Source organism: Oncorhynchus mykiss, chromosome 3, assembly GCF_057628025.1.
Source record: "Oncorhynchus mykiss isolate SJ-2025 chromosome 3, ASM5762802v1, whole genome shotgun sequence".
Taxonomy (NCBI): Eukaryota; Metazoa; Chordata; class Actinopteri; order Salmoniformes; family Salmonidae; genus Oncorhynchus; species Oncorhynchus mykiss.
Window position 1 is genome coordinate 56,785,711 of NC_143024.1, and position 27,998 is coordinate 56,813,708.

Below are 27,998 nucleotides of genomic sequence, written 5' to 3' on the forward strand. Positions count from 1 at the left end.
GGGGTAGAAGCTGTTGAGGAGCCTTTTGGTCCTAGACTTGGCGCCCCGGTACCGCTTGCCGTGCGGTAGCAGAGAGAACAGTCTATGACTTACTCACCAGTAAGGGGCGCTCCTTGGAATCTTCTTTGGATTGAGAAGTCCTCTAAAGTATGTTTTGCCCTCAACATCACTATTGTTTATACTTTAGTGCTTCACTTTTGTTCACTGCATATTTCCATGGGGGTGAAGGTATGGATGTCTAGCGATAGACGACTGGGAAAATGCATAAATTCAGTGGTTGGATGGTGGAAAGCAGTAGTTTAATGGAAGTTTTAAGCCCTGTCCGATCAGAACCATCTGTCCTGAATAAGGGCTTGATTTATTGCCCTTTCAGATTTTTAAGGGTGTTCCCACATCTCGGTCTAACGCAGCAAACGAGGACTACCTGTTGGCCTAATCAAACACAACAGAGCCACTGGGCTAGGCTATACTGACACAATTTATTAGCACTGTTAACCGATGAAACTCCATCCAGACACCTCACACCTCTTTTCACTAAACATTGCCTGCCTATCACAAAACACACTTTCAAATAGGGTTTTCACAATTTCACCTGATCCCTGCATTTGGAAGACAGTATCGGTCTTACATTGTAGAGCGATTCCTCACTTTTCCACAAAATGCAATCCATTGAATGGTCCTTTTGGAGGAAGGATTGTTGACATACATTTGTATCTGAAAGCATAATTGAAAAATAATTAAAGTCAATATATTTGTGACATTTTGGCCTTACCCAGGCCTCCTTTAAGACTCCATAATGTTTAGTCTGTAAGTGCTACGAAGTAGAAATCGGTGTCGTATTGAAGCTTTACTACTTGCTCTTCAATATGAGTAGTATTTTTCCCCCTTTGTTTTATGTTAATTTTTGAATATAGAAAAATATAAACATGAATATTGGAAAAACAGACTGTTTTGACAAATGATTCTATATATTATTGAACATAATATACTTTACGGGCGTATCAAAGTTCCAGAGTGCTAGTTTTAAAGTTATGGCCCGTTGTATACATACAAATTGGAATAGTAGGCAGCCCTCCTTTTTACTTGAATCATTGCACATTCTGCAAATCACCAGCAGAGGGTGACCATTTTTTGAATACATTTTCACATGGCTCATCACTGTAAAAGTAGCAGAAATCCCACTCTAGAACTTCGATATGCCCGTACAGTATTTTATGTTCAACAATATATTGAAACATTAACCAAATCCAAAATGTAATTTTTTTCAATATTTATGAATCAATGTAAATAAAATAAAAACTAAAAAAATGTTTTAAAGTGAATGGAATCAAAACACTACTCATATTACAGAGCAAGCGGAAAAGCCTCATGTGACACCAATGTCTGCTTTGTAGCACTAACAGATGAAACATTATGGCACTGCATCTCAGTGCTATAGGCGTCACTACAGACCCTGATTTGATTCCAGGCTGTATCACAACCGGCCATGATTGGGAGTCCCATAGGGCGGTGCACAATTGGCCCAACATCAAATCAAATTTTATTTGTCACATATACATGGTTAGCAGATGTTAATGCGAGTGTAGCGAAATGCTTGTGCTTCTAGTTCCGACAATGCAGTAATAACCAACGAGTAATCTAGCTAACAATTCCACAACTACTACCTTATAGACACAAGTGGAAAGGGATAAAGAATATGTACATAAAGATATATGAATGAGTGATGGTACAGAACGACATAGGCAAGATGCAGTAGATGGTATTGAGTACAGTATATACATATGAGATGAGTAATGTAGGGTATGTAAACATTATATTAAATGGCATTGTTTAAAGTGGCTAGTGATACATTTTTTTACATAGATTTCCATTACTAATTACTAAAGTGAGCTGGAGTTGAGTCAGTATGTTGGCAGCAGCCACTCAATGCTAGTGGTGGCTGTTTAACAGTCTGATGGCCTTGAGATAGAAGCTGTTTTTCAGTCTCTCGGTCCCAGCTTTGATGCACCTGTTTTGACCTCGCCTTCTGGATGATAGTGGGATGAACAGGCAGTGGCTCGGGTGGTTGCTGGCCTTGATGATCTTTATGGCCTTCCTGTGACATCGGGTGGTGTAGGTGTCCTAGAGGGCAGGTAGTTTGCCCCCGGTGATGCGTTGTGCATACCCTTAACATGATGCAGCAACCAATATGCTTGAAAATTTGCAGAGTGGTACTAAATATGCAGAGTGGTACTCAACATCGTCCTGTTTTAGGGTTTGGCTGGGGTAGGCTGTCATTGTAAATAAGAATTTGTTCTTAACTGACTTGCCTGGTTAAATAAAAATATAAAAAATATGTAACTTTTTGACCAAATTGACATATAAATGGATTTATAGATTTCTCATCTGTTCTATGTGCGCTATTTCTATGCTTCCAGTTCTTATGTTTCGTTTTTGCGTCTTTTACTTTGTTTTGTACACCAGCTGAAAATACATGTTTTTGAAAATATTTCACAGTGGTTTAGATGGTACAATAATTCTCTACACTATACTTGCTTGTTTTGTCACATAAACTGGAATTAGGCGAACTATTAGAATTTTTGCAACCGGGAAATGACAGAGTGATTTCTGCATATTGCACCTTTTAAAGAAGGCCTGGGTAACACCGAATTCACAGCTTGAATTTAAAATGGGTTAAATTGAGATGTTTTGTCACTGGCCTACACACAATACCCCATAATGTGAGTGGAATTATGTTTTTAGAATTGTTCACAAATCAATAAAAAATGCAAAGCTGAAATGTCTTGAGTCAATAAGTATTCAACCCTAAATAAGTTCAGGAGTAAAAATGTGCAAGTTGCACTCTGTGTGCAATAATAGTGTTTAACATGATTTTTGAGTCACTACCTCATCTCTGTACCCCACACAAACAATTATATGAAAGGTCCCTCAGTTGAGCAGTGAATTTCAAGCATGGATTCAACCACAAAGACCAGGGAGGTTTTCCAATGCCTCGCAAAGAAGGAAACCTTTTGGTAGACGAAAAAAGCAGACATTAAGATCCCATTGAGCATGGTGAAGTTATTAAGTACACTTTGGGTGGTGTATCAATACACCCAGTCACTAATAATTTACAGGGGTCCTTCCTAACTCAGTTGCTGAAGAGGAAGAAAACTGCTCAGGGTTTTCACCATGAAACCAGAAAGTAAGTTTAACGGCTGTGATGGGGAAAAAACTGAGGATGGATAAACAACATTGTAGGCCTACTCCACAATAGTAACCTAATTGACAGAGTGAAAAGAAGGGCGCCTGTACATAATAAAAGTATTCCAAAACATGTATCCTGTTTGCAACAGGGCACTAAAATAATACTGCAAAAAATGTGGCAAAGTTATTCACTTTTTGTCCTGTATACAAAGGGTTATGTTTGGGGAAAATCCAATACAACACATTACAGAGTACCACTCTGCATATTTTCAAGCATATTGGTGGCTGCATCATGTTAAGGATATGCATGCTTGCAATCGTTAAGGCCTGGGGAGTTTTTCAGAATGAATATAAACGGAATGGAGCTAAGCGCAGTTAAATTGTAGAGGAAAACCTAGTTCTGTCTGCTTTCCACCAGACACTGAGATTTATTCACCTTTCTGTAGGACAATAACCCGACACACACGCCTAAATATACACTCAAGTTGTTTACCAAGACAACATTGAATGTTCCTGAGTGGCCTAGTTATAGTTTTGACTTAAATCGGCTTGAAAATCTATAGCAAGGCTTGAAAATGGCTGTCTAGCAATGATCAACAACCAACTTGACAGAGCTTGAAGAATTTAAAATAGAATAATGTGCAAATATTGTACAATCCAGGTGTGCAAAGCTCTTACAGACTCTAACGTATTGACTGGTGGGTTTGAATACTAATATAATTTTCAATAAACTTGCAAAAACTTCTAACAACATGTTTTCACAGCCATGATGGGGTATTGTATATACATGGGTGAAAGAAAAAAATATGATGTGAAATTCAGGCTGTAACAATTTTGGGGGGGGGAATAAGTCAAGGGGTATGAATACTTTAATACTTTCTGAAGGCACTGAATGCCAACTGTGATCAATTATTTCTCAATGATGCTTTTACATACAAATGTCAAACACATGTCAACAATCCATCTCCAAAATCATGGTCGTCTTTTGTCCTGGTTTTGTGAGGAATCACTCTGTAGGTGTATTCTTATGGTTGCATTTCATGCCCTTAACCCTTGCTTTTACCCCTTGTTTGATGTGCTTGCCTGCAATGTTCACCCAGCAATGTCTACATAGTTTTTTTTTTTTTCCTCATTTGGATTTGTTCAACCCCTGTGTCCTCTCTCGCCTACTTTTCAAAGGTTACCGAGAAGAGGCAGAGAGGGACGTGGACGGACAAATGCGCTTGAAATGAGTGTGAAATTAGATTATCCTTCTCCACTCGCTTGTCATCAGGCAAATTACATTTACAGGGGCGTATCCCGAAATAAAATTAAGTTTGTTGTTCGAGACACTTTATAGTTTAAATGATAAGTAGCATATTTTTCTTTAAACGTGTGCATGGTTTTCTTCTCCGACAAAACAAAATCTGATTCAAAGGACTCCGGTAGGATACACATTACTGCCCTTAACAAAAGGTGGCTGTCAAGGAGAGGAGGACACGCTTCCATTTGCATCTCCTCAACCACCTATCTGTTTCCGGGTCACAGAGGAGAGAGGGGCTGGAGGACAGACTTTTGCCCAAATGAAAAGGCCATATAGGCAAAACAGTAGAGGAAGCAAAACATTTAAATGGGATTGAGCCTTTGATGTTGCAGCAACATGCATTATCTTCTGTTGATGATGATAATGTGCTGATGTAGTGTCAGGTTGATTCGCTACTGCATGTGACAATTGATCTTAGCTGACGCTCGCTATTGGATCGATAAAGCGTGATATTTTTGGTTTTGAACTGCTTGTTTTACTAAGTCTGCATGATTTTTCAGCAGTTCTCTCGACATTTGTTCATTCAAATTTTTTATTAGGATGTGGAGGGGCTGCTGGTGGCTGCCAGACGTTGTAGTCTATCAAATCAGCCATTCTTCCCAAACCTCCAGATGCTTTTTCTGGAACGGTTCGCATCCGGATGTTCGATTAATCACTTAGTGAGGTTAAATAACAGTTCCCAATACTGGGTCATAGTCATTAGGGCACGCAACAAAAAATGTACAGTTGAAGTCGGAAGTTTACATACACTTAGGTTGAAGTCATTAAAACAAGTTTTTCAACCACTACCCACATTTCTTGTTAAACAATCTATAGTTTTGGCAGGTCGGTTAGGACATCTACCTTGTTAGAAAAATGACTTGTGTCGTGCACAATTGTTTACAGACAGATTATTTCACTTATAATTCACTGTATCACAATTCCAGTGGGTCTTACACTAAGTTGACTGTGCCTTTAAACAGCTTGGAAAATTCCAGAAACTGATGTCATGGCTTTAAAAGCTTCTGTTAGGCTAATTGACGTCATTTGAGTCAATTGGAGGTGTACCTGTATTTCAAGGCTTACCTTCAAACTCCGTGTCTCTTTGCTTGACATCATGGGACAATCAGCCAAGACCTCGGGGAAAAGATTGTAGACCTCCACAAGTCTGGTTCATTCTTGGGAGCAATTTCCAAATGCCTGAAGGTACCACGTTCATCTGTACAAACAATAGTACACAAGTATAAACACCATGGGACCATGCAGACGTCATACCGCTCAGGAAGGAGACGCGTTCTGTCTCCTAGAGATGAACGTACTTTGGTGCGAAAAGTGCAAATCAGTCCCAGAACAACAGCAAAGAACCTTGTGAAGATGGTGGAGGAAACCGGTACAAAAGTATCTATATCCACAGTAAAATTAGTCCTATATCGACATAACCTGAAAGACTGCTCAGCAAGGAAGAAGCCACTGCTCTAAAACCGCCATAAAAAAAGACAGACTACGGTTTGCAACTGCACATGGGGACAAAGATCGTACTCTTTGGAGAAATGTCCTCTGGTCTGATGAAACAAAAATATAACTGGCCATAATGACCATCGTTATGTTTGGAGGACAATGGGGGAGGCTTGCAAGCCGAAGAACACCATCCCAACCGTGAAGCACGGGGGTGGCAGCATCATGTTGTGGGGGTGCTTTGCTGCAGGAGGGACTGGTGCACTTCACAAAATAGATGGCATCATGAGGAAAGAAAATTATGTGGATATATTGAAGCAACATCTCAAGACATCGGTCAGGAAGTTAAAGCTTGGTTCCAAATGGGTCTTCCAAATGGACAATGTCCCCAAGCATACTTCCAAAGTTGTGGCAAAATGGCTAAAGGACAACAAAGTCAAGGTATTGTGAGTGGCCACCACAAAGCCCTGACCTGAATCCTATAGAAAATGTGTGGGCAGAACTGAAAAAGCATGTGCGAGCATGGAGGCCTACAAAACCGACTCACTTACTTACACCAGCTGTGTCTGGAGGAATGGGCCAAAATTCACCCAACTTGTGGGAAGCTTGTGGCTACCCGAAACGTTTGACCCAAGTTAAACAACTTAAAGGCAATGCTACCAAATACTAATTGAGTGTATGTAAACGTCTGACCCACTGGGAATGTGATGAAATAAATAAAAGCTGAAATAAATAATTCTCTCTACTATTATTCTGACATTTCACATTCTGAAAATAAATTGGTGATCCTAACTGACCTAAGACAGGGAATTTTTCCTCTGATTAAATGTCAGGAATTGTGAAAAACTGAGTTCAAATGTATTTGGCTAAGGTGTATGTAAACTTCCAACTAAAACTGTAAATGAGAATTTCTTATTGGACAAGTCCATGTAGTCCCTCCGTGTTTCATAATGAACGCATCCCACTTGTTGTGATATGTCTGTGTCTGATTAGGGTGAGGCTGCAGAATGAGGACGACCCCTCAGCCCTTCCATTGGGACTAAATAAAGCCACATGCTAACAAAGGGGGTCCTTTACTGTGTTCAGTTACTTAGCACTGATCCCGTGTTAGCCCCAGGCTAGTTTTCCTTGTGATGTAAAGGCTTACTGGCACGTGTGCGAAGGTGATGCGGTGATGAATACCAGATGATCTAATGCCACGGCATGACGAATGCCCAACTCCGTTCAGAGGGTAACATTTTAGTGACGTTCTAGCTAGATCATCCCAGTTCCTTATCCTGTGTCTGCTGTCGATTATGTAAACAGAGTACAGCTACAGGAAAGACAACATCAGGTTGACATTTTAGTCATTTAGCAGACGCTCTTGTCCAGAGCGACTTACACTTAGTGTGTTCATCTTAAGACGGCTAGGTCTTTTGATCATCTTTTTAGCAAACCTCTGCCAAGCATGACTTTATAGTCTGATGGGTGAAATGGGGGATTGACTCATGCTGACAGCTCAGACCGAGAACACGTTCACACCCCACACACAAACTCTGAATCCAAAAACTAGTCGCACTATGAAAGCCACTATTAAATCTATGCCTTACATTGAAACAGCAAGACCGTGGTTGTGTGAGAAGTGCTTACACCACAATAACGGCTGGTAGAGTGCACTCAGCTCCTTCTCAAGAGTGCGGTACATTTCCATATTTATTGAAAGGCTCTAATATTGTGGGAAGACCAGAGAGGACTGTTCTGTGGCTAAGGCTTGGGAGTCATGGCTGCTCATTGATTGAGATTTGGCACTGGTTAGTTGTGTGTATGCGATCTTTACCTACCTCCCGGGGGAAAAGCCTTCCATTTCGTTAATGTTTCTGTAATACTATCTGTGGGTTTCATTTAGGGAGAGTCGGCTCTAACAGAGACCCCTTAGTTTCTCCTCAGGGTATTTCCTTTCATTTTCATTTAGACTCCTGTTGAAAAGACAAGGAAATCCCTTAACCTTGTTTCAGTCATAGTTAGATTAGCCTGCCCCTCTCTCCTGCTTTCATCAGATAATGGAGATGTTATTCCACACAAAGACCAGAGGATTGTAATGAACTGTGGTCAAATCCTGCAGTTGTTTTTTTACTTCAAAGGGAATACTTAGCAATTGTCTTTGCCTCTGATGCCATTCTAGTGAGCAGTAGGGTACTACAACTTAACTACTAAAGTAAAGATGCAAAGCTGAGTGAAAGTGGCATAAAGAGTCAGATCGGACCCCCCCCAAAAAAGAAAAATAACTACTACCCACATGGATATTTCATTGTGTTTTATGGAGAAGTTTTTTCCTATAAAGGTGTGGAAAAACACCCTTCTGCAGGGTATTAATAGCTTTATACTGTAGATGAGAATAACCCAGTGACTCCTGATGAAGCGGTAGAATGTGAGGAACGTGCTAGTCCTGGGCTACACTGTATATTTGACAAGTCCCATGTTCCCAGGAAAACCCGAGTACCCTGGACGTGTAATATGGTGGTACCGATAGATCATGTTGTTCCTTTTACTTTTATGGGTATGATTTCATTTCATGGAATGTTAAACGAAGTGCTTCCCTTTCATGCTTCTTCATTCCGACCAGCAGTTCCCATCGTTTATAAAAAGGCGAGAGATATACGGCCTCAGATTCCATCCTGTTAAGGATTCTCCTTGAACCTTGGTGGGGGAGGGGGGAATCTGCTTTTTCCACTCCCGTCTCCAGAGTCTGCACAGCCATGTCAATGGGTGGTATTTTCCACTTCGGAGGAAAGCCTGGTTAGAGCTGGCTAGACAGACAACTCAAATTCCATCCATTTGTTAATGGCTTCTCTATCTCTGGTGTCCTGATTTGATGGGAATGACTCAGGGAACCAAACAAGGAGCATGTCCTTCAACGGCCATTTACACGCACAACACTTCATAAATAAGCCTTACCCTGTACATTCTATAAAAAATTTAATCGGAACTTCATGAAATATAGATTCATACACAAATTCATGCTAGTTAGAGAGGTCAAATATGATGTAGAAGTCCCTATCTACAAGCTAATTTGGTCCTTGTATATAAATCATCCTTCAGTGCGACAGAAATCACTTGACGCTTTAGGCCTTCAGCAAAATGTGATTGATTTGAATTGCTGCAAGGGTGCGTGTTGGAATGTATTGGGAGGAGACGGAGGTATTGATACATTAACCATGACACTTATCACCACTGACTGCTCTATAGACCTACGGTAAAAGATGTCCATCCTCCGGGGACCATTGACTCTGTCAGGGCAGGTCAATCAACTAGTAAAGTTCTGTTTTCCTTACCAAGGTCTCCTCCCATCATCTCGTCATTTCCTCAATGTCATTCTATGCTTTTATTTCCTTAAAGGTCTCCTATACTGCATATCCTAATTTTCTTTGGGCTGCTGCCCCCTCGTGTCCCTGAAGCTACCCCAAGCAGAGTTGACTCAGCTCAAGGGTCATTGTCTGTTGTAGGTCATGCCTGTCAATTGGGGGCTCTCACGTCACATCAGAGCTACATATCTCCCGGTCAACACCAGAGAGTTGTCTGTTCAGTTTCTGTTGATAAGAGGTTGTTTAATCTGCACTGCCATTTGTCACACAACCCCTAGATTTACCCGGGGTGGTTGGGGTCGTCTATGTGTTTGTTTTGGCTCACTGTTTATTGTTACTGTTAGCCAGCTGCCTGCCTGTCTGTAGTCACGGACTCACTGCAGACTAGACTCTACGTGCTCTTTCACAGACATCATCAATGCAGAGCAGATGCTGATGTGCTCTGTGCACATCTACCAATGTTTTAAATCACCTTTATCGCCAAATAGAACAACTAAAGATTAGATAAGGCTTTCCACATCATGTTAAGATTAAGGGAGCTGTGCAGCTGTTCTTAACCAATGGCCATGTATTGTGAACAATGTGCTTCTCTTTTACACTGATCTTTTACTGAGAGGAAACTTGTATAAAATGAGCTTGGGCTGACGGCAGTCTCTCTTACCATATAGTACCAGTCAAAAGTTTGGACACACCTACTCATTCAAAGGTTTTTATTTATTTGTACTATTTTCTACATTGTAGAATAATAGAGAAGACATCAAACTATAAAATAACACATGGAATCATGTAGGAACCAAAAAAGTGTTAAACAAATCAAAATATATTAGATTCTTCAAAGTATCCACCCTTTGCCTTGATGACAGCTTTGCACACTCTTAGTATTTTCTCAACCAGCTTCACCTGGAATGCTTTTCCAACAATCTTTGAGTTCCCACATATGCTGAGCACTTGTTGTCTGCTTTTCCTTCACTTTGCATTCCAACTCATCCCAAATCATCTCAATTGGGTTGAGGTCAGGTGATTGTGGAGGCCAGGTCATCTAATGCAGCACTCTCACTCTCCTTCTTGGTCAAATAGCCCTCTACATAGCCTGGAGGTGTGTTGGGTCATTGTCCTGCTTAAAATGATTAGTCCCACTAAGCGCAAACCAGATGGGATGGTGTGCCGCTGCAGAATGCTGTGGTAGCCATGCTGGTTTAGTGTGCCTTGAATTCTAAATATATCACAGACAGTGTCACCAACCAAGCACCACCACACCACCTCCTCCATGCTTCATGGTGGGAACCACACATGCAGAGATCATCCGTTCACCTACTCTGCGTCTCACAAAGACACAGCGGTTAGAACTAAACATTTCAAATTTTGACATTTAACCCGGTCCAATGCCCATTGCTCTTGTTCCTTGACCCAAGCAAGTCTCTTCTTCTTATTGGTGTCCTTTTAGTAGTGGTTTCTTTGCAGCAATAAGACCATGAAGCCCTGATTCATGCTGTCTCCTCTGAACAGTTGATGTTGAGATGTGTCTGTTACTTGAACTCTGAAGCATTTATTTGGTCTGCAATTTCTGAGGCTGGTAGCTCTAATGAACTTATCCTCTGCAGCAGAGGTAACTCTGGGTCTTCCTTTCCTGTGGCGGTACTCATGAGAGCCAGTTTCATCATAGCGTTTGATGGATTTTGTGACTGCACTTGAAGAAACTTTCTAAGTAATTGCAACGTTCCGGATTGACTGACCTTCATGTCTTAAAGTAATGATAAACTGTCGTTTCTCTTTGTTTATTTGAGCTGTTTTGCCATTTGCCAAGACTTGGTCTTTTACCAAATAGGCCTACCTTCTCTATACCAACCCTACCTTGTCATGACACAACTGATTGAGCTCAAACGCAGTTTAACACTTTTTTAAAAGTTCCTACATGATTCCATATGTATTATTTCATAGTTTTGATGTCTTCGCTATTATTCTTATATAGGTCCTGGATGGCAGGAATCTTGGCACCAGTGATGTACTGGGCCGTACGCACTACCATCTGTAGCGCCGAGCAGTTGTCATACCAGGCGGTGATGCTCTCGATGGTGCAGCTGTAGAACTTTTTGAGGACCCATGCCAAATCTTTTCAGTCTCCTGAGGGGGAAAAGGTGTTGTGCCCTCTTCATGACTGTCTTGGTGTGTTTGGACCATGATAGTCTGTTGAGGTGGACACCAAGGAACTTGAAACTCTCCGCCCGCTCCACTGCAGCCACGTCGATGTGAATGGGGGGCGTGTTCGGCCTTCCTTTTCCTGTAGTCCACGATCATCTCCTTTGTCTTGCTCACGTTGAGGGAGAGGTTGTTGTCCTGGCACCACACTGCCAGTTCTCTAACCTCCTCCCAAAAGCCTGTCTCATCGTTGTCGGTGATCATGCCTACCACTGTTGCGTCATCAGCAAACTTAATGATGGTGTTGGAGTTGTGCTTGGCCACGCAGTCATGGGTGAACAGGGAGTACAGGAGGGGACTAAGCACGCACCCCTGAGGAGCCCCCGTGTTAAGGATCAATGTGGCAGATGTGTTGTCTAACCTTACCACCTGGTGCGGCCCGTCAGGAAGTCCAGGATCCAGTTGCAGAGGGAGGTGTTTAAGTCCCAGGGTCCTTAGCTTAGTGATGAGGTGTTCCTTTTGTCCAGGTGGGAAAGGGCAGTGTGGAGTGCGATTGAAATTGTGTCGTATTTGGATTTGCCATTGGATGAATCCCGGACCATATTCCAGTCTGTGCTAGCAAAACAGTCCTGTAGCATAGCATCCGCGTCATCTGACCACTTCCGTATTGAGCGCGTCACTGGTATTTCCTGCTTAAGTTTTTGCTTCTAAGCGGGAGTCGGGAGGATAGAATTATGGTCAGCGTCCCTGTGTGTGGAGTAAAGGTCGCCTAGAGGTTGTTTTTTTCCCCCTCTGGTTGCATTGAGGTAAAACGGATTTAAGTTTGCCTGCATTATATTCCCTGGCCACTAGGAGCACCACTTCTGGATGAGCATTTTCTTGTTTGCTTATGGCCTAATACTGCTCGTTGAGTGCGGTCTTAGTGCCAGCATCGTTTGTGGTGGTAAATAGGCGCCTACGAAAAATATAGATAGTGTGGTCTACAGCTTATCATGAGTTACTTTACCTCAGGTGAGCAATACCTTGAGACTTCTTTAAAATTAGAGCTTGCGCACCAGCTCTAATTGACAAATAGACACACACCCCCACCCCTTGTTTTACCAGACATATCTGTTCTGGCCTGCCGATGCATGGAAAACCCAGCCAACTGTATATTTTCCATGTCGTCCTCAGCCATGACTCGGTGAAACATAAGATATTACAGTTTTTAATGTTCTGTTGGTCGGATGGTCTCGAATGGAGATAATCCAGTTTATTCTCCAGTGATTGCACGTTGGCCAATAGAACTGATGGTAGGGGCGGATTACCCATTCACAAGGTACCCCCCCCCCCCTGTATTTTAGTCTTAACGCGAATGACTGGGATTTGGGACTGGTCTCAGAGAAGCAGTATATCCTATCCCGTCAAATTCATTAAAGAAAAACATCTTTGTCCAGTTCGAGCAACATTATGTACAAAATAAGTTACAAACACACAAAATAGCACAGTTGGTTTGTAGCCCGTTAAACTACAGCCATCCCCTCCAGCTCCATTCTATTCAATAGTGCTCTAGGAGGCTCATTACACACACGCACACACACATACACAGAAGATCAAAGGGCATAGCCTGGCCTCTACCTCTGTCTACATTTCCAATCTGTTACCTACCTCTCCGTCAATCACATCACTCATATCCATAGATAAATTGTTAGATGTCCCTCACTTAACCTTTCTTCTCTTGCTCTCATCATTCTCATCTTCTCTCTTTGTCTCTCATCTATTCACTTTCCCACTTTCTTGCCTCACTCTCTGTCTCTAGTCCTCTAATTAATATGCCCTCTCTCATGATCTTCCCCTCTCTTTCTCACTCTAACACTCTCACTCTCTCTCTGCTTTTCAGGGTGTGGGCCTCTCGGTCCATGGGCGGTTTCGGGTGGCCACTGAGAAGACTCTGTTCGCCATGCCGGAGACGGCAATCGGTAAGACAATCTACTGGCATCCGTCCCTTTTCTTCCCCCTAGGTCCATGTTTGGCTCATGTTATTGCGAGTGTGTTGCCTTGCTTTGCACGGTCGCTCCAGTGCATTAATAATAAATGGGCCATGCAGACTTAAGCATTGCAAGAAGAGCATCATCATCATCAGCCAGATATGAACAGGCCAACAGGCTGTTCTGTAGCTGTTTCAGTGCAGTTATTATGTAAACATGAGAAAATTATTTGACCATCTCATACCACCAAGCAGTATATTTCCTCAGTTATATGGTCACACTTCAGGTGACAAAGTAATTAGTTGGTAATTAGGTTATCACTTTTAAATTATTGCATCTGAGCTCCTAGTGTGTGCGGCTTTTCTTTTTCAAGTGACAAAAGTAATTAGCAGTAAAAAAATCTTAACACCTAGCTAATTACGCAATAGCTTGTTACCTGTTTAACTCTGAGGTCAAAATCTGTCTTATTTTCTCAAACTACAGTAAGTATCCGAATCTAAAGTCTGAATATTAACCTAAGTGCACAAATTGATTTGGCTATATCAGTCTTATTATTTTAAGTGTTTATGGGGACCTTGGGAACCATAGGAAAATACTGTTTTATGTGGAAACTGACAATATAAAGTTATGCAGTGTGAAAGAGGGTATGCAGATTATCACCTAGTGGGTACTACTTGCGATGGAAGGAAGGAATGCTCGCCACGTGGCCAAAGGCAAATCAAGCGATCATTCAAATGCTTGAGGCCAGTCTCACGCAGAGCCTCAGTGTCGATCATTGGTCTCGGACAGTCACTCATACCCGCTTGCACTTTGTGCCATGTTGCCAGGTGTGAGGTTGCCCAGAAACTGTTCCACTAGGCATAATGGACACCTTACACTCCTCGATTGTCGAAGATGGGCCACTTTTCCTGAGACGATTGATTGTAATGCACAATAGAAAGCTTTCATGGCACCACACGTGATAATGTGTCCCAGATCATTTCGGGTGTTTCTTAGCTTGTCTGTTATGTTTTGATGATTTTCTTTACTAATCGCACCATACTGGCTGATGCCATAGTGGCTCTCTTATACTGTACAAAGATGAACAGCACAGTCATCGACGGAGGACATGTTCTGAATCGATCCAGATGCTTTGCTGTGTTTTTGGCAGGTTTTGTACTAGCCTGTAATTATCAGTGTGGTTTGCCGTGAAAGGGGTCATCTTGTATATCGACGCTGTAGTAATAGGCCATAGAGATGCATAATGTCTGAAATGGTACTCTTCTTCTATGGTTAATGAGCCTCCCCTCTTACGTTGGCTAGTCTTATCTCAGGGTTTCTCACAGCAATTAAGTTAGTTCTGGTGGATGTCCACTCCATGCAAGCAAGTTGGAATTGTTTGTTTATTTTTGTAACTCTCAGTCTACACATGCTATAGGGCATTTGTCCCAAAATCTCGAAATAATCTTCTCAAACTTTTTGAGGGCCATATATTGAACCCAGCGCATGTTCCTGAATCAAATTGAAATGTCTTTATGTTTTGGACTGTGACCGTTTTGTATATTGTCAATAATTATTCTGAAGGATGGTGTGTGCTCGGTCTTTATCAATCACCTCTAAGGTTGGGGCGATATTACAATAGCATTGTCTGTCGACGGTGATTGACAGCCAGCGTCGATGGTGACAACATCTTGACGTGACAAGACGATGGTTTAGCCTATTTGAACTCGTGTCTCGCAGCGCACAGCAGAGCAGCACACAAGTGACATTCAGTGTAATTTGCCTATTCCTATTTACTGGAGCCTATTTCAATAAATATGTCATATAGCCTACAGAACGCAAAGAGGGGAATGTAGGCCAGACAGAGTGGAGAATTCCACCAAAGTAGCGCAAAATGTCCAGTCACAACCATTGTTTTTTTTCTCTCTGTCAGTGCATGGGCATTTGGCTATAACTGAAACTTTTATTTATATATATATAATGGACGCCAATGCAACCGTTTGTATCTCAATATCAAATCATTTCTGGGTAACAGTTAAGTACCTTAATATTATTGTTTTCAATTAAAATAGTCTAAAAGAGTTGCAAGTTGGTTGCAGAACAAGGTGGAGTTTTTTAAAGAACGCCAACAAAACAAAAAAAAAAGCCTTGATTTAAATTTTTCTTAGGAGTGCATTTCACATTACTTTTGGATCATAATTGAATTTGAAGGCTCTTATGAATATCCTGCGTAATGTTTGTGTCGTTATCTAAAATCAACTATGTTATGCTTAAAGAGCACTTTACACCAGTAAAATGACTCTTTGGCTAGCTTTTGCTATAGGCAAAAAAAAATGTTTTTGCTGAGATCACAACCAACATATCTCAGCGACTGTTAAAGCAAGAATCAGAACATCATTGTAAGTGTATGAGTGTATTAAAGTGTATTAACTTAGAACTACCCATCCCGGATCCGGTATATTTGTCATCAGCAACCAATCAAAAAATATTACTAGAAAATATTCATGAAATTACAAGTGAAATATAGCGAAACACAGCTTAGCCTTTTGTTAATCACCCTGTCGTCTCAGATTTTGAAATTATGCTTTACAATCAAATTAACCGTTTACCTTTGATGATCTTCGGATGTTTTCACTCACGAGACTCCCAGTTAGACAGCAAATGCTCCTTTTGTTCCATAGAGATATTTTTTATATCCAAATACCTCTGTTAGTTTGGTGCGTTATGCCCAGGAATCCACCGGAAATAGCGGTCACGACAACGCAGACAAAAATTCCAAATTATATCCATAATGTCGACAGAAACATGGCAAACGTTTTTTATAATCAATCCTCAAGGTGTATATATATCAACCGGGAAAGTTGGCTTTTCACTAGGACCGGGAGGAACAATGGCCGCCTCTCTCTTTTGCGCAAAAATCACTCTGAGAGCCCCCACCTGACCACTTACGTAATGTGGTCGTTCATGGTCGTGAAACTATGTCTAAAGGCTGTAGACACCTTAGGGAAGCCATAGAAAAATGAATCAATAGGGATGCATAGGAACACAGGGGTTTCAAAATAAGAGTCACTTCCTGATTGGATTTTTCTCAGGCTTTCGCCTGCAAACTCAGTTCTGTTATACTCACAGACAATATTTTTACAGTTTTGGAAACTTTAGAGTGTTTTCTATCGTAAGCTGTCAATTATATGCATATTCTAGCATCTGGTCCTGCGAAATAGGCCGTTTACTTTGGGAACGTTTTTTTTCCAAACATCAAAATAGTGCCCCCTAGCTTCAAGAATTAATGTAATAAAAAAAGTAAATGTTGAATGGGCTTCAGATGGCAATGGATTTCTTACTGTCGCGGATGTCAGTGTTTTCTTACTGCCACCAAGAGTCGCATTCATCTGTACGTGATGTTTATTGCCAGAGGTTTACTTTCTTATTGTTCTATTAATAATTTTCAAACCGCTGTTACCCTAAAGGGTCAACATAATTTTCAAATGGTCATAGTATTTTTCCAACCTCATAGTGTATAAGAAAACATATAAAACATCGGGGGAAATCACGTTTTTGACTGCACTTACTTCCTACTCTCCATGAATATGACTTAAGGATACACTTTTCATGGCTTTCTCCAGATCAAACAATGAATGACGTTTTTATTTGAGTAGCCTAGAAACGTAAGGTAGCCAGAGGACTAATTAATGAGAAAGAACAGATGATATCAATAGCCTAAAGAAAAATCTAATGACAAGTTTAATCAAACAAATGATCCATGCGCGCCAGGGGAAATCCCTCCATGCAAGGTTGAAACCAAATGGCCGATAACCTTTGATGACCTTTTGTGCAAAGGAAGGGAGCGAGGTCTCCTCCCTCGCAAACGGAATCTCTTGTCCCAACCCCCCTCCCTTCACCTATGTTTATCATGGCCGCCAAACAACAACAACAAAAATCTGGAATTTTAGATTTTGTGGCTTTAGGATGTAGTGGAAACTGCTTATCCTCCACACACAACCTTCAAAATCACTGCACCATTTTAAGCATTGCTTTCACCCAAGCCTGATTCCTCCAAATAATCAACGGCGAAAACCAGGAACTACTGCTGCTCGTAACCTATTATAGCTCAGTGATTCGTAATCACATAATTCTACTTGAGCCTTGACAGATTCTCAACGTTTCATCTGTCCATGAGAATCAGTCCACGAGAGATTAGAAGACTGTCCAACCCATAATGTAGGCCTATCATCTAGCTCGCTATGGTAACACAGCCCATTACTCATCAGTCACTGTTCCACCAGAAAGGAAAATTAGAAAAGATTTGCCATTGCCTTCACTTAGCCTCTGCCCAGGCTTTCAACAACATTATCTTTTGTGATTCATTCAGTTGCATTCAATTTAGTTTTATAGCCCAGCTGTCGTTTTAGCGGAGGACAAAGGTTGACATCGCCCAACCCTACTACACCCAAACACATCCTCTTTTTCAAGGACACTTGCATACAAATACACATCCTGGGACACACATATAGTCGCTCTCTTTCTCCCTCTGTCCCTGTTTCTCTCTCTCTCTCTCTCTCTCTCTCTCACACACACACACACACACACACACAGAGTTAACGATCTCTCTCTTGCGCACACATACACACACAAAAGGACATGTCCGTGTGCTGGTTGAGCTGTCTCAATGATTACTTTCCTGACTGTGCTCCACCTGAGCTGTGTGGTGTCCTTCACTGCAGAGAGGCTGTCTCCCACTGGAAATGGGACTGTCTCTGGAAGTTCTCTGATCTCTCGCTGTGTGTGTGTGCGCGCGTGCGTCAAGGTCGATCAGTTCGTCTATCTTTTTCTTAGAGATGGAGCAGTCATTGTCAGTTACGACTCTGAATTCGAAAGTAATGGAGTGGTTCCAAGGGTCTCATTGTTTTTCCGATAGGCTACCCCTGAAGTAAAGCCTTAAGTTTTTTATAGAAGAAAAACACTACATATTCTGTTGTTTTTGAACACATGGCATGTGCCCCGAGACTTGCAAGACAGCAGAGGAAAAATAACAATCAGGATAATCATTAAATTGCACATACTGAGACCCGTGCGTGCGTGACCGGACAGTACAGACCAGCTATTAGCAGAGACAGCTTCTCGGGCGGTGTTAGACTTTATCTAGAACTGAGGGACTAATCCTCTTTTGGGCTGCCTGGCTTTCTACCCTGCTGCTTGGTCACACTTCTCTGGCCCAGAGCCACAAGCTGCAATGCATTTCTCTTCACTTCAGCCCCTACCTTTACAGTGGAAGGGCCAAAGTTTATTCATGCATTTTTTTTTACACTTTCTCTTGCATTTGAATGCTAACGCCAATGGTAGGCCAACACTGCTTCCATCCGCTTGGAAAGTTTTTCTTTGATGTTCTAGTGAAAGGAACTTTAAGAACAGGGCCTTTAGGGATTTCCCTGAAGGGAACCCTTACCTAAGGGCATTGCATAGAGCCCCTCAAACGTTTTCCTTAGGTAAAGGCACAGAGTTTCTAAACCCAGAGACACAACATCGTGAGACTTCCGGGAATGTTCCGGTGTTTTCTATTTTGTGCCACACTCTGCAGCATCTGCTGAAAAACTTTGGAAAGCAAAACAAATGATTTGGGGTGTTGGTATTTTGGTTACTGCTGTTTTTTTGCTCGTTCGTACTGCTTGTTTGAGGCTCGTCTGTTGCTACATCGGTTAATTTTTTTGTCCGGATTTTGTCGAAGAAATCGCCCTAATAACAACTAGTGGCAGGCTTGTGGGAAAATGTTCATGTGAGCATTGCAGTAACTTCCTGTTGCCCAATGGACCAGATGATTATTTGCATAATTGTCACAGGCGCAATTACTTTTTGTGATCACCCACTGATATTTGTGTAGTTTTAACCCCCGTTTCTCCCCAATTGGTAGTTACATTCTTGTCCCATCGCTGCAACTCGCATCACTCCAGCTATTGACTCGGGAGAGCTGAAGGTCGAACCATGCATCCTCCGAAACACGACCCTGCCAAGTCGCACTGCTTCTTGACAAACTGCTCGCTTAATCCGGAAGGCAGCAGCACCAATGTGTCGGAGGAAAGACTGTACAACTGCCAACCGAAGTCGCGTGCATGCGCCTGACCCGCATGCGCCCGGCTCGCTAGAGCGCGATGGGACAAGGACGTCTCGGCCGGCCAAGCCTTGCCTAACCCCGGACGGATGCTTGGCCAATTGTGTTGCGGTCGGCTGCGACACAGCCCGGGATTGAACCCAGGTCTGTAGTGACACCTCAAGCATTGTGAAGCAGTGCCTTAGACCTTGGGAGGCCCTATTTGTGTCGGTTTTTTTATTGCAGAGTGAAAACTAAATGGACACTTGTCAGAACCTGGGTATGGGATGGAGGGGGAAAATGGGAGGGTAGAGCGAGATGACAAATTCAGACATGCTACTTTTCTACACTAAATGGGAGAGAGACCAATAGCTAGAATGTTATTTTACTTTTTAACTCAATACTATTGTTTTACATTTTGAAAATCAGTTTGTTTCTTTACCGGGCAAAGCAAAAATAGTCTGCTGGTGACTAGTGATTACGGGGAAGCAAGAGTCGCTTGTGCAATGTGTCAGGGATGTCAACTTTTTCACTCAGGGCCCCCTTCCAGCATTGGGGAATATCCCGCACCCCCCTTGCTGTGCGACACGTTTATTCCTTGGGCACAAGCACTCTTCATGACACAAACTGTTCACATCTTGTTGGCGGAGAGACAACTTGGCAGGATTAAAGGTTATTTCCTGCAATTCTACACATTTTGCCATGCCTAATTGAGTGATTCAAACATTACAACAAAATCTATAGGCTAAAAAAACCTAGCTTAAAACATTAGCTGACATGGGCTAGTTGAGCTGGATAATTCTGACAAATTATTAATAGCTCTCTAAGGTATGCAATGACTGACATTATTTTTGGGGGGTGGAACCCTGTGCCACCCCCCTTGTCGAACCGGGGGACACCCTACAGTGGCAAGAAAAAGTATGTGAACCCTTTGTAATTATCTGGATTTCTGCATAAATTGGTCATAAAATTAAATCTGATCTTCATCTAAGTCATAACAACAGACAAACACAGTCTGCTTAAACTAATAACACACAAATTATTGTATTTTTCTTGTCTATATTGAATACATCATTTAAACATTCACAGTGTAGCATTGCCTGATCTGAACAATGCCTCGAACAAAAAAACCTTGATGTTCATCAGTCCATGGTATGAAAAATTGCCTATAAATGGAGAAAGTGCAGCACTCTTGCTACTCTCCCTAGGAGTGGCCATCCTGCAAAGATGACTGCAAGAGCACAGTGCAGAATGCTCAATGAGGTTAAGAATCATCCTAGTGTCAGCTAAAGACTTAATGAAATCTCTGGAACATCTCTGTTGACGAGTCTACGATACATAAAACACTAAACAAGAATGGTGTTCATGGTAGGACACCATGGAAGGCCATTGCTTTCCAAAAAAAGGGAGCATCATGGTTTGGAGCTGCTTTGCTGCCTCAGGGCCTGGACAGCTTGAATTCCCAAGTTTATCAAGACATTTTGCAGGAGAATGTAAGGCTATCTGTCCACCAATTGAAGCTCAACAGAAGTTGGGTGATGCAACAGCACAACCCAAAATGCAGAAGTAAAATAACAACAGAATGGCTTCAACAGAAGAAAATACGCCTTCTGGAGTGGCCCAGTCAGTCCTGACCTCAACCCGATTGAGATGCTGTGGCATGACCTCGAGAGCAGTTCATACCAGACATCCCAAGAATATTGCTGAATTGAAACAGTTTTGTAAAGAGGAAGGGTCTAAAATTCCTCCTGACCGTTGTGCAGGTCCGATCCGCAACTACAGAAAACGTTTGGTTGAGGTTATTGCTGACTAAGGAGGGTCAACCAGCTACTAAATCCAAGGGTTCACATACTTTTCCCATCCTGCACTGTGAATGTTTACATGGTGTGTTCAATAAAGACATGAAAATGTATAATTGTTTGTGTGTTATTAGTTTGAAGACTGTTTGTCTATTGTTGTGACTTAGATGAAGATCAGATAACATTTTATGACCAATTTATGCCGAAGTCCAGGTAATTCCAAAGAGTTCACATACTTTTCCTTGCCACTGTATATGTTCGGCGTGGAGCCTGTCTTTCCACACTCATCACTTGCTTAGCCGCAGCTCACCAGCTAATGTAGGCTGTGTGCCGGTGGAGCGCGTCCTTCTCACTGCTATAGAACAGAACCCTCGCCGCTCTGTGCACCCAATGCTGCTAATATTCGACTTATCATAGTAGCCTATTCAGTCCAAATGCAAATAAAAGTCATGGAAAGGTGAGTCCCGGTCACCAATGGTCGAGTCCAAGTCATGAAAATCGTGACTCTAGTCCGAGTGCTGGACTGGAGTACTACAACACTTCTTTCTAGCACGTCAAGCTAACTTAGAGTAATTAGCCAGCTAGCTTTGTAGCCATGGATTGTGCACCTTCCATCATTTAGCTAATTAGCTACATAGCTATAGATCTAGCTAGCTGGTTGATGTTTTCCTTTTGCAACCAGGGCAGAGGAAAGCAACATTCACCTCCTAAAATTCTGTTTACATTCATATCAATACTTAATGAAGCACTTAAAAACTTCTTAGGGCCTCAATCCCATTAACAGGATCGATATGACAACAGCCAGTGAAAGTGCAGGGCGCCAAATTCAAAACAACAGAAATCTCATAATTAAAATTCCTCAAACATACATGTATCTTATACCGTTTTAAAGATAATCTTGTTAATTCCACCACAGTGTCCGATTTCAAATAGGCTTTACGGCGAAAGCACCACAAACGATTGTTAGGTCACCACCAAGCCACAGAAAAACACAGCCATTTTTCCAGCCAAAGATAGGAGTCACAAAAAGCACATAGAGATAAAATTAATCACTAACCTTTTGATGATCTTTATGTCCAATTAGCTACTTTTATTAGTACGTTTAGTACAGAAATCCAAACGCTCGTGCAGGTCCAGCCGAACGTCAGACGAAAAGTTCAAAAAGTTATATTATAGGTCGTAGAAACATTTCAAACTAAGTATAGAATCGATCTTTAGGATATTTTTATCATAAATCTTCAATAACGTTCCAACCGGAGAATTCCATTGTCTGTAGAAAAGCCTCGGAACGCAGGTCGCTCTCATGTGAAATGCGTGTGACCAGGACCTGGCTCTCTGCCAGACCACTGACTCAAAGAGCTCTCATCCGGCCCCACATCACAGTAGAAGCCTCATTCAAGTTTCTAAAGACGGTAGACATCTAGTGGAAGCCCTAGGAAGTGCAACTTAAACCATATCCCACTGTGTGTTTCGATAGGGCTGAGTTCAAAAACCTCAAAACTCAGACTTCCCACTTCCTGTTTGGATTTTTTCTCTGATTTTTGCCTGTTAGTTCTGTTATACTCATAGACATCATTCAAACAGTTTTAGAAACTTCCGCGTGTTTTCTATCCAAATGTGCTAATATTTTGCATATATTAGCAACTGGGACTGAGGAGCAGGCCGTTTACTCTGGGCACCTTTTTCATCCAAGCTACTCAATACTGCCCCTGCAGCCATAAGAAGGTTTAAGGGGTTCTGGTGGCCAACTTAACTTTTTCTCTTAATTTAAGGGGGTAAATTCACCTTCATGTTTGTGCAACTGACATAAAGTTAAGGAAACTTTAAGGAAACTTTTAGACTGCAATGGTGCGATAAGGGGCAGGGGGTGGTGGTGAGAAAAGAGGATATTACTAGGCCAATCATCTCAAATGAGTAATTGATTGAAAGGCTGGCTGGTGTCTTTGTAATCACTCTGCCCTGGTTGTAAAAGGAAAACATCAACCAGCTAGCTAGATCTATAGCTATCTATCTACTTAGCTAAAAGTTAAGTAAACTTTAAGCGAATGGATGAGGGGAAAATGTAAATTAAGATGTTTTAGGCAACCGCGCCCAGGCACTTATCCCACCATTGCAGTCCACTTGGCTGGTGTCTTCGTAATCACTTGTCAAATTATCCCGAAAGCAGTGACAAGGAAAGACTAACAATTTATCTCAGACACCCTCCACCGCCCCCTCACACAATGCTTGCACCCACAAAGTAAGTCTTTCAAACATGGTTCAAGTGTGATCGGGACTTGTTGAAATGGCGCATCGTGAAGCATTTCAAACTTAATTTCTTCCTCAGTCTGAGACTTTCAGTAGAAAAGTTCAGATCCAATGTCCGCTAGTGCTTCTCTGAATGTGTCATGCAGAGTGGGTGCTATAGAGCAAGTAGTCTCACTAGTCTTTCTGCACGTTGACCAGAAATTAAGAGAAGCACAAATGAATCAGTCATTTTGTTTTAACCTGTGAGAAACATTTATAATGGAACAGTCTTAATCCATTTGGACCAGAAATAAGAGCCAAACAGAAACGGAAGCCAATTTTTAACACGGGTCTACACTTGCCCAGCTCAATTAAAATCTCATCACTTTATGTGCTGTCGATCTGGGATTTCACTTGGACGTCCCCTCCCCCATCATCCACCGCCAGTACCTTAACCCCCTCCGCTATAGGATTAAGAGATTGTGTTTGTCTTTAACCCTCCCTGCCTTAGGCTTCAACAGGATTTATAATCTGGCATTTATAATATTACATTTTCAGTCCAGAATCAGGTCAGAGATTCTAATCCCTGACCCTACTCACTTTCTCTCGCTCTCTTCCTCTCCCACTAGTGTCATCATGCCATGGAGAAACCAAGCTCGCTTTATATCTGCTTTGCTGTCAAAAGATTGCCGCGTTGCATAATTTAAGACAGGAATACTCAAGTCCTTTACAATTTGAAACATCCTTGAAATGTTTCCTAAATAACATGCAGATTATGGCAAGGATCTGAACAGTCACTGTACCCCATCGCCCGCTTTACCCCTCACCACAATTGAGCCTCCATTAGAGATTTCTGGAAAGCTGTCTAATCAAGGGCCTGTTTGAGTCTCTTGTTCTGGTGGCCAACTAGCACCAGTTTTATTTCAGGTGCCTGTCCATGTATTGAAGTGGCTCAACTGAGAGACGCTATTGTAGACACCATCTGTGTCAAGGGAGGTTTGTCTGCTAGCGTTTTCATTACTGGGCGGTTGTCTTTCTGGGCCTCACAGCAACGACCCAGGAACTCGCTGAGAAGGAAATCTCTGGCCCTTTTGTCACTTGTGGATGTAGGATCTGTGACGAGATTGACAGCTTCCACACTGCCCTTTCAATTTATTGTATTTACCAGAAATTGGGGCAGAGCTTCCAATGTTGTGTACCAATTACATTTCATTTTTATTGCAACAAATATATATATATATTTTTATAGCAACATATTTGCACCTGCTATTTGTACTGGGTTAATCAATAATTGACTGAAACATGTTGCCAACCACTCTCCCAACTAGATAATCAAATCAAATGTAATTTGTCACATACACATGGTTAGCAGATTTTAATGGGAGTGTAGGGAAATGCTTGTGCTTCTAGTTCCGACAATGCAGTAGTAACCAACGAGTAATCTAACCTAACAATTCCACAACTGCTACCTTATACACACAAGTGTAAAGGGATAAAGAATATGTACATAAAGATACAGTGCCTTGCGAAAGTATTCGGCCCCCTTGAACTTTGCGACCTTTTGCCACATTTCAGGCTTCAAACATAAAGATATAAAACTGTATTTTTTTGTGAAGAATCAACAACAAGTGGGACACAATCATGAAGTGGAACGACATTTATTGGATATTTCAAACTTTTTTAACAAATAAAAAACTGAAAAATTGGGCGTGCAAAATTATTCAGCCCCTTTACTTTCAGTGCAGCAAACTCTCTCCAGAAGTTCAGTGAGGATCTCTGAATGATCCAATGTTGACCTAAATGACTAATGATGATAAATACAATCCACCTGTGTGTAATCAAGTCTCCGTATAAATGCACCTGCACTGTGATAGTCTCAGAGGTCCGTTAAAAGCGCAGAGAGCATCATGAAGAACAAGGAACACACCAGGCAGGTTCGAGATACTGTTGTGAAGAAGTTTAAAGCCGGATTTGGATACAAAAAGATTTCCCAAGCTTTAAACATCCCAAGGAGCACTGTGCAAGCAATAATATTGAAATGGAAGGAGTATCAGACCACTGCAAATCTACCAAGACCTGGCCGTCCCTCTAAACTTTCAGCTCATACAAGGAGAAGACTGATCAGAGATGCAGCCAAGAGGCCCATGATCACTCTGGATGAACTGCAGAGATCTACAGCTGAGGTGGGAGACTCTGTCCATAGGACAACAATCAGTCGTATATTGCACAAATCTGGCCTTTATGGAAGAGTGGCAAGAAGAAAGCCATTTCTTAAAGATATCCATAAAAAGTGTTGTTTAAAGTTTGCCACAAGCCACCTGGGAGACACACCAAACATGTGGAAGAAGGTGCTCTGGTCAGATGAAACCAAAATTGAACTTTTTGGCAACAATGCAAAACGTTATGTTTGGCGTAAAAGCAACACTCTGAACACACCATCCCCACTGTCAAACATGGTGGTGGCAGCATCATGGTTTGGGCCTGCTTTTCTTCAGCAGGGACAGGGAAGATGGTTAAAATTGATGGGAAGATGGATGGAGCCAAATACAGGACCATTCTGGAAGAAAACCTGATGGAGTCTGCAAAAGACCTGAGACTGGGACGGAGATTTGTCTTCCAACAAGACAATGATCCAAAACATAAAGCAAAATCTACAATGGAATGGTTCAAAAATAAACATATCCAGGTGTTAGAATGGCCAAGTCAAAGTCCAGACCTGAATCCAATTGAGAATCTGTGGAAAGAACTGAAAACTGCTGTTCACAAATGCTCTCCATCCAACCTCACTGAGCTCGAGCTGTTTTGCAAGGAGGAATGGGAAAAAATGTCAGTCTCTCGATGTGCAAAACTGATAGAGACATACCCCAAGCGACTTACAGCTGTAATCGCAGCAAAAGGTGGCGCTACAAAGTATTAACTTAAGGGGGCTGAATAATTTTGCACGCCCAATTTTTCAGTTTTTTATTTGTTAAAAAAGTTTGAAATATCCAATAAATGTCGTTCCACTTCATGATTGTGTCCCACTTGTTGTTGATTCTTCACAAAAAAATACAGTTTTATATCTTTATGTTTGAAGCCTGAAATGTGGCAAAAGGTCGCAAAGTTCAAGGGGGCCGAATACTTTCGCAAGGCACTGTATATGAATGAGTGATGATAAAGAACGTCATAGGGAAGATGCAGTAGATGGTATCGAGTACAGTATATACATATGAGATGAGTAATGTAGGGTATGTAAACATTATAAAAAGTGGCATTGTTTAAAGTGGCTAGTGATACATTTTTTACATCCATTTCCATTATTAAAGTGGCTGGAGTTGAGTCAGTATGTTGGCAGCAGCCACTCAATGTAAGTGGTGGCTGTTTAACAGTCTGATGGCCTTGAGATAGAAGCTGTTTTTCAGTCTCTCGGTCCCTGCTTTGATGCACCTGTACTGACCTCGCCTTCTGGATGATAGCGGGGTGAACAGGCAGTGGCTTGGGTGGTTGTTGTCCTTGATGATCTTTATGGCCTTCCTGTGACATCAGGTGGTGTAGGTGTCCTGGAGGGCAGGTAGTTTGCCCCCGGTGATGTGTTGTGCAGACCTCACTACCCTCTGGAGAGACTTACGGTTGTGGGCGGAGCAGTTGCCGTACCAGGCAGTGATACAGCCCGACAGGATGCTCTCGATTGTGCATCTGTAAAAGTTTGTGAGTGCTTTTGGTGACAAGCCGAATTTCTTCAGCCTCCTGAGGTTGAAAAGGCGCTGCTGTGCCTTCTTCACAATGCTGTCTGTGTGGGTGGACCAATTCAGTTTGTCTGTGATGTGTACGTCGAGGAACTTAAAACTTACTTCCCTCTCCACTACTGTCCCGTCGATCTGGATAGGGAGGTGCTCCCTCTGCTGTTTCCTGAAGTCCACGATCATCTCCTTTGTTTTGTTGATGTTGAGTGTGAGGTTATTTTCCTGACAACACTCCGAGGGCCCTCACCTCCTCCCTGTAGGCTGTCTCGTCGTTGTTGGTAATCAAGCCTACCACTGTAGTATCGTCCGCAAACTTGATGATTGAGTTGGAGGAGTGCATGGCCACGCAGTCGTGGGGGAACAGGGAGTACAGGAGAGGGCTCAGAACGCACCCTTGTGGAGCCCCAGTGTTGAGGATCAGCGGGGTGGAGATGTTGTTGCCTACTCTCACCACCTGGGGGCGGAAGTCCAGTACCCAGTTGCACAGTGTGGGGTCGAGACCCAGGGTCTCGAGCTTGATGACGAGTTTGGAGGGTACTATGGTGTTAAATGCTGAGCTGTAGTCGATGAACAGCATTCTCACGTAGGTATTCCTCTTGTCCAGATGGGTTAGGGCAGTGTGCAGTGTGGTTGCGATTGCGTCGTCTGTGGACCTATTGGGGTGGTAAGCAAATTGAAGTGGGTCTAGGGTGTCAGGTAGGGTGGAGGTGATATGGTCCTTGACTAGTCTCTCAAAGCACTTCATGATGACGGAAGTGAGTGCTACGGGGCGGTAGTCGTTTAGTTCAGTTACCTTAGCTTTCTTGGGAACAGGAACAATGGT

The 27,998-nt window shown here is 42.2% G+C and overlaps 1 protein-coding gene across 2 annotated transcripts in view; it reads left to right on the forward strand.

The window, feature by feature from the left end:
• The window catches only part of LOC110520011 (3-hydroxyisobutyryl-CoA hydrolase), a 50,762-nt gene that overhangs the window by 10,835 nt on the left and 11,929 nt on the right, over positions 1 to 27,998 (forward strand). For both annotated transcript variants that reach the window (XM_021596969.3, XM_021596968.3), the window contains exon 7: positions 13,280 to 13,358. In XM_021596969.3, coding sequence (XP_021452644.3) covers positions 13,280 to 13,358 — 79 coding nt within the window. The remainder of the gene's footprint in view (positions 1 to 13,279; positions 13,359 to 27,998) is intronic.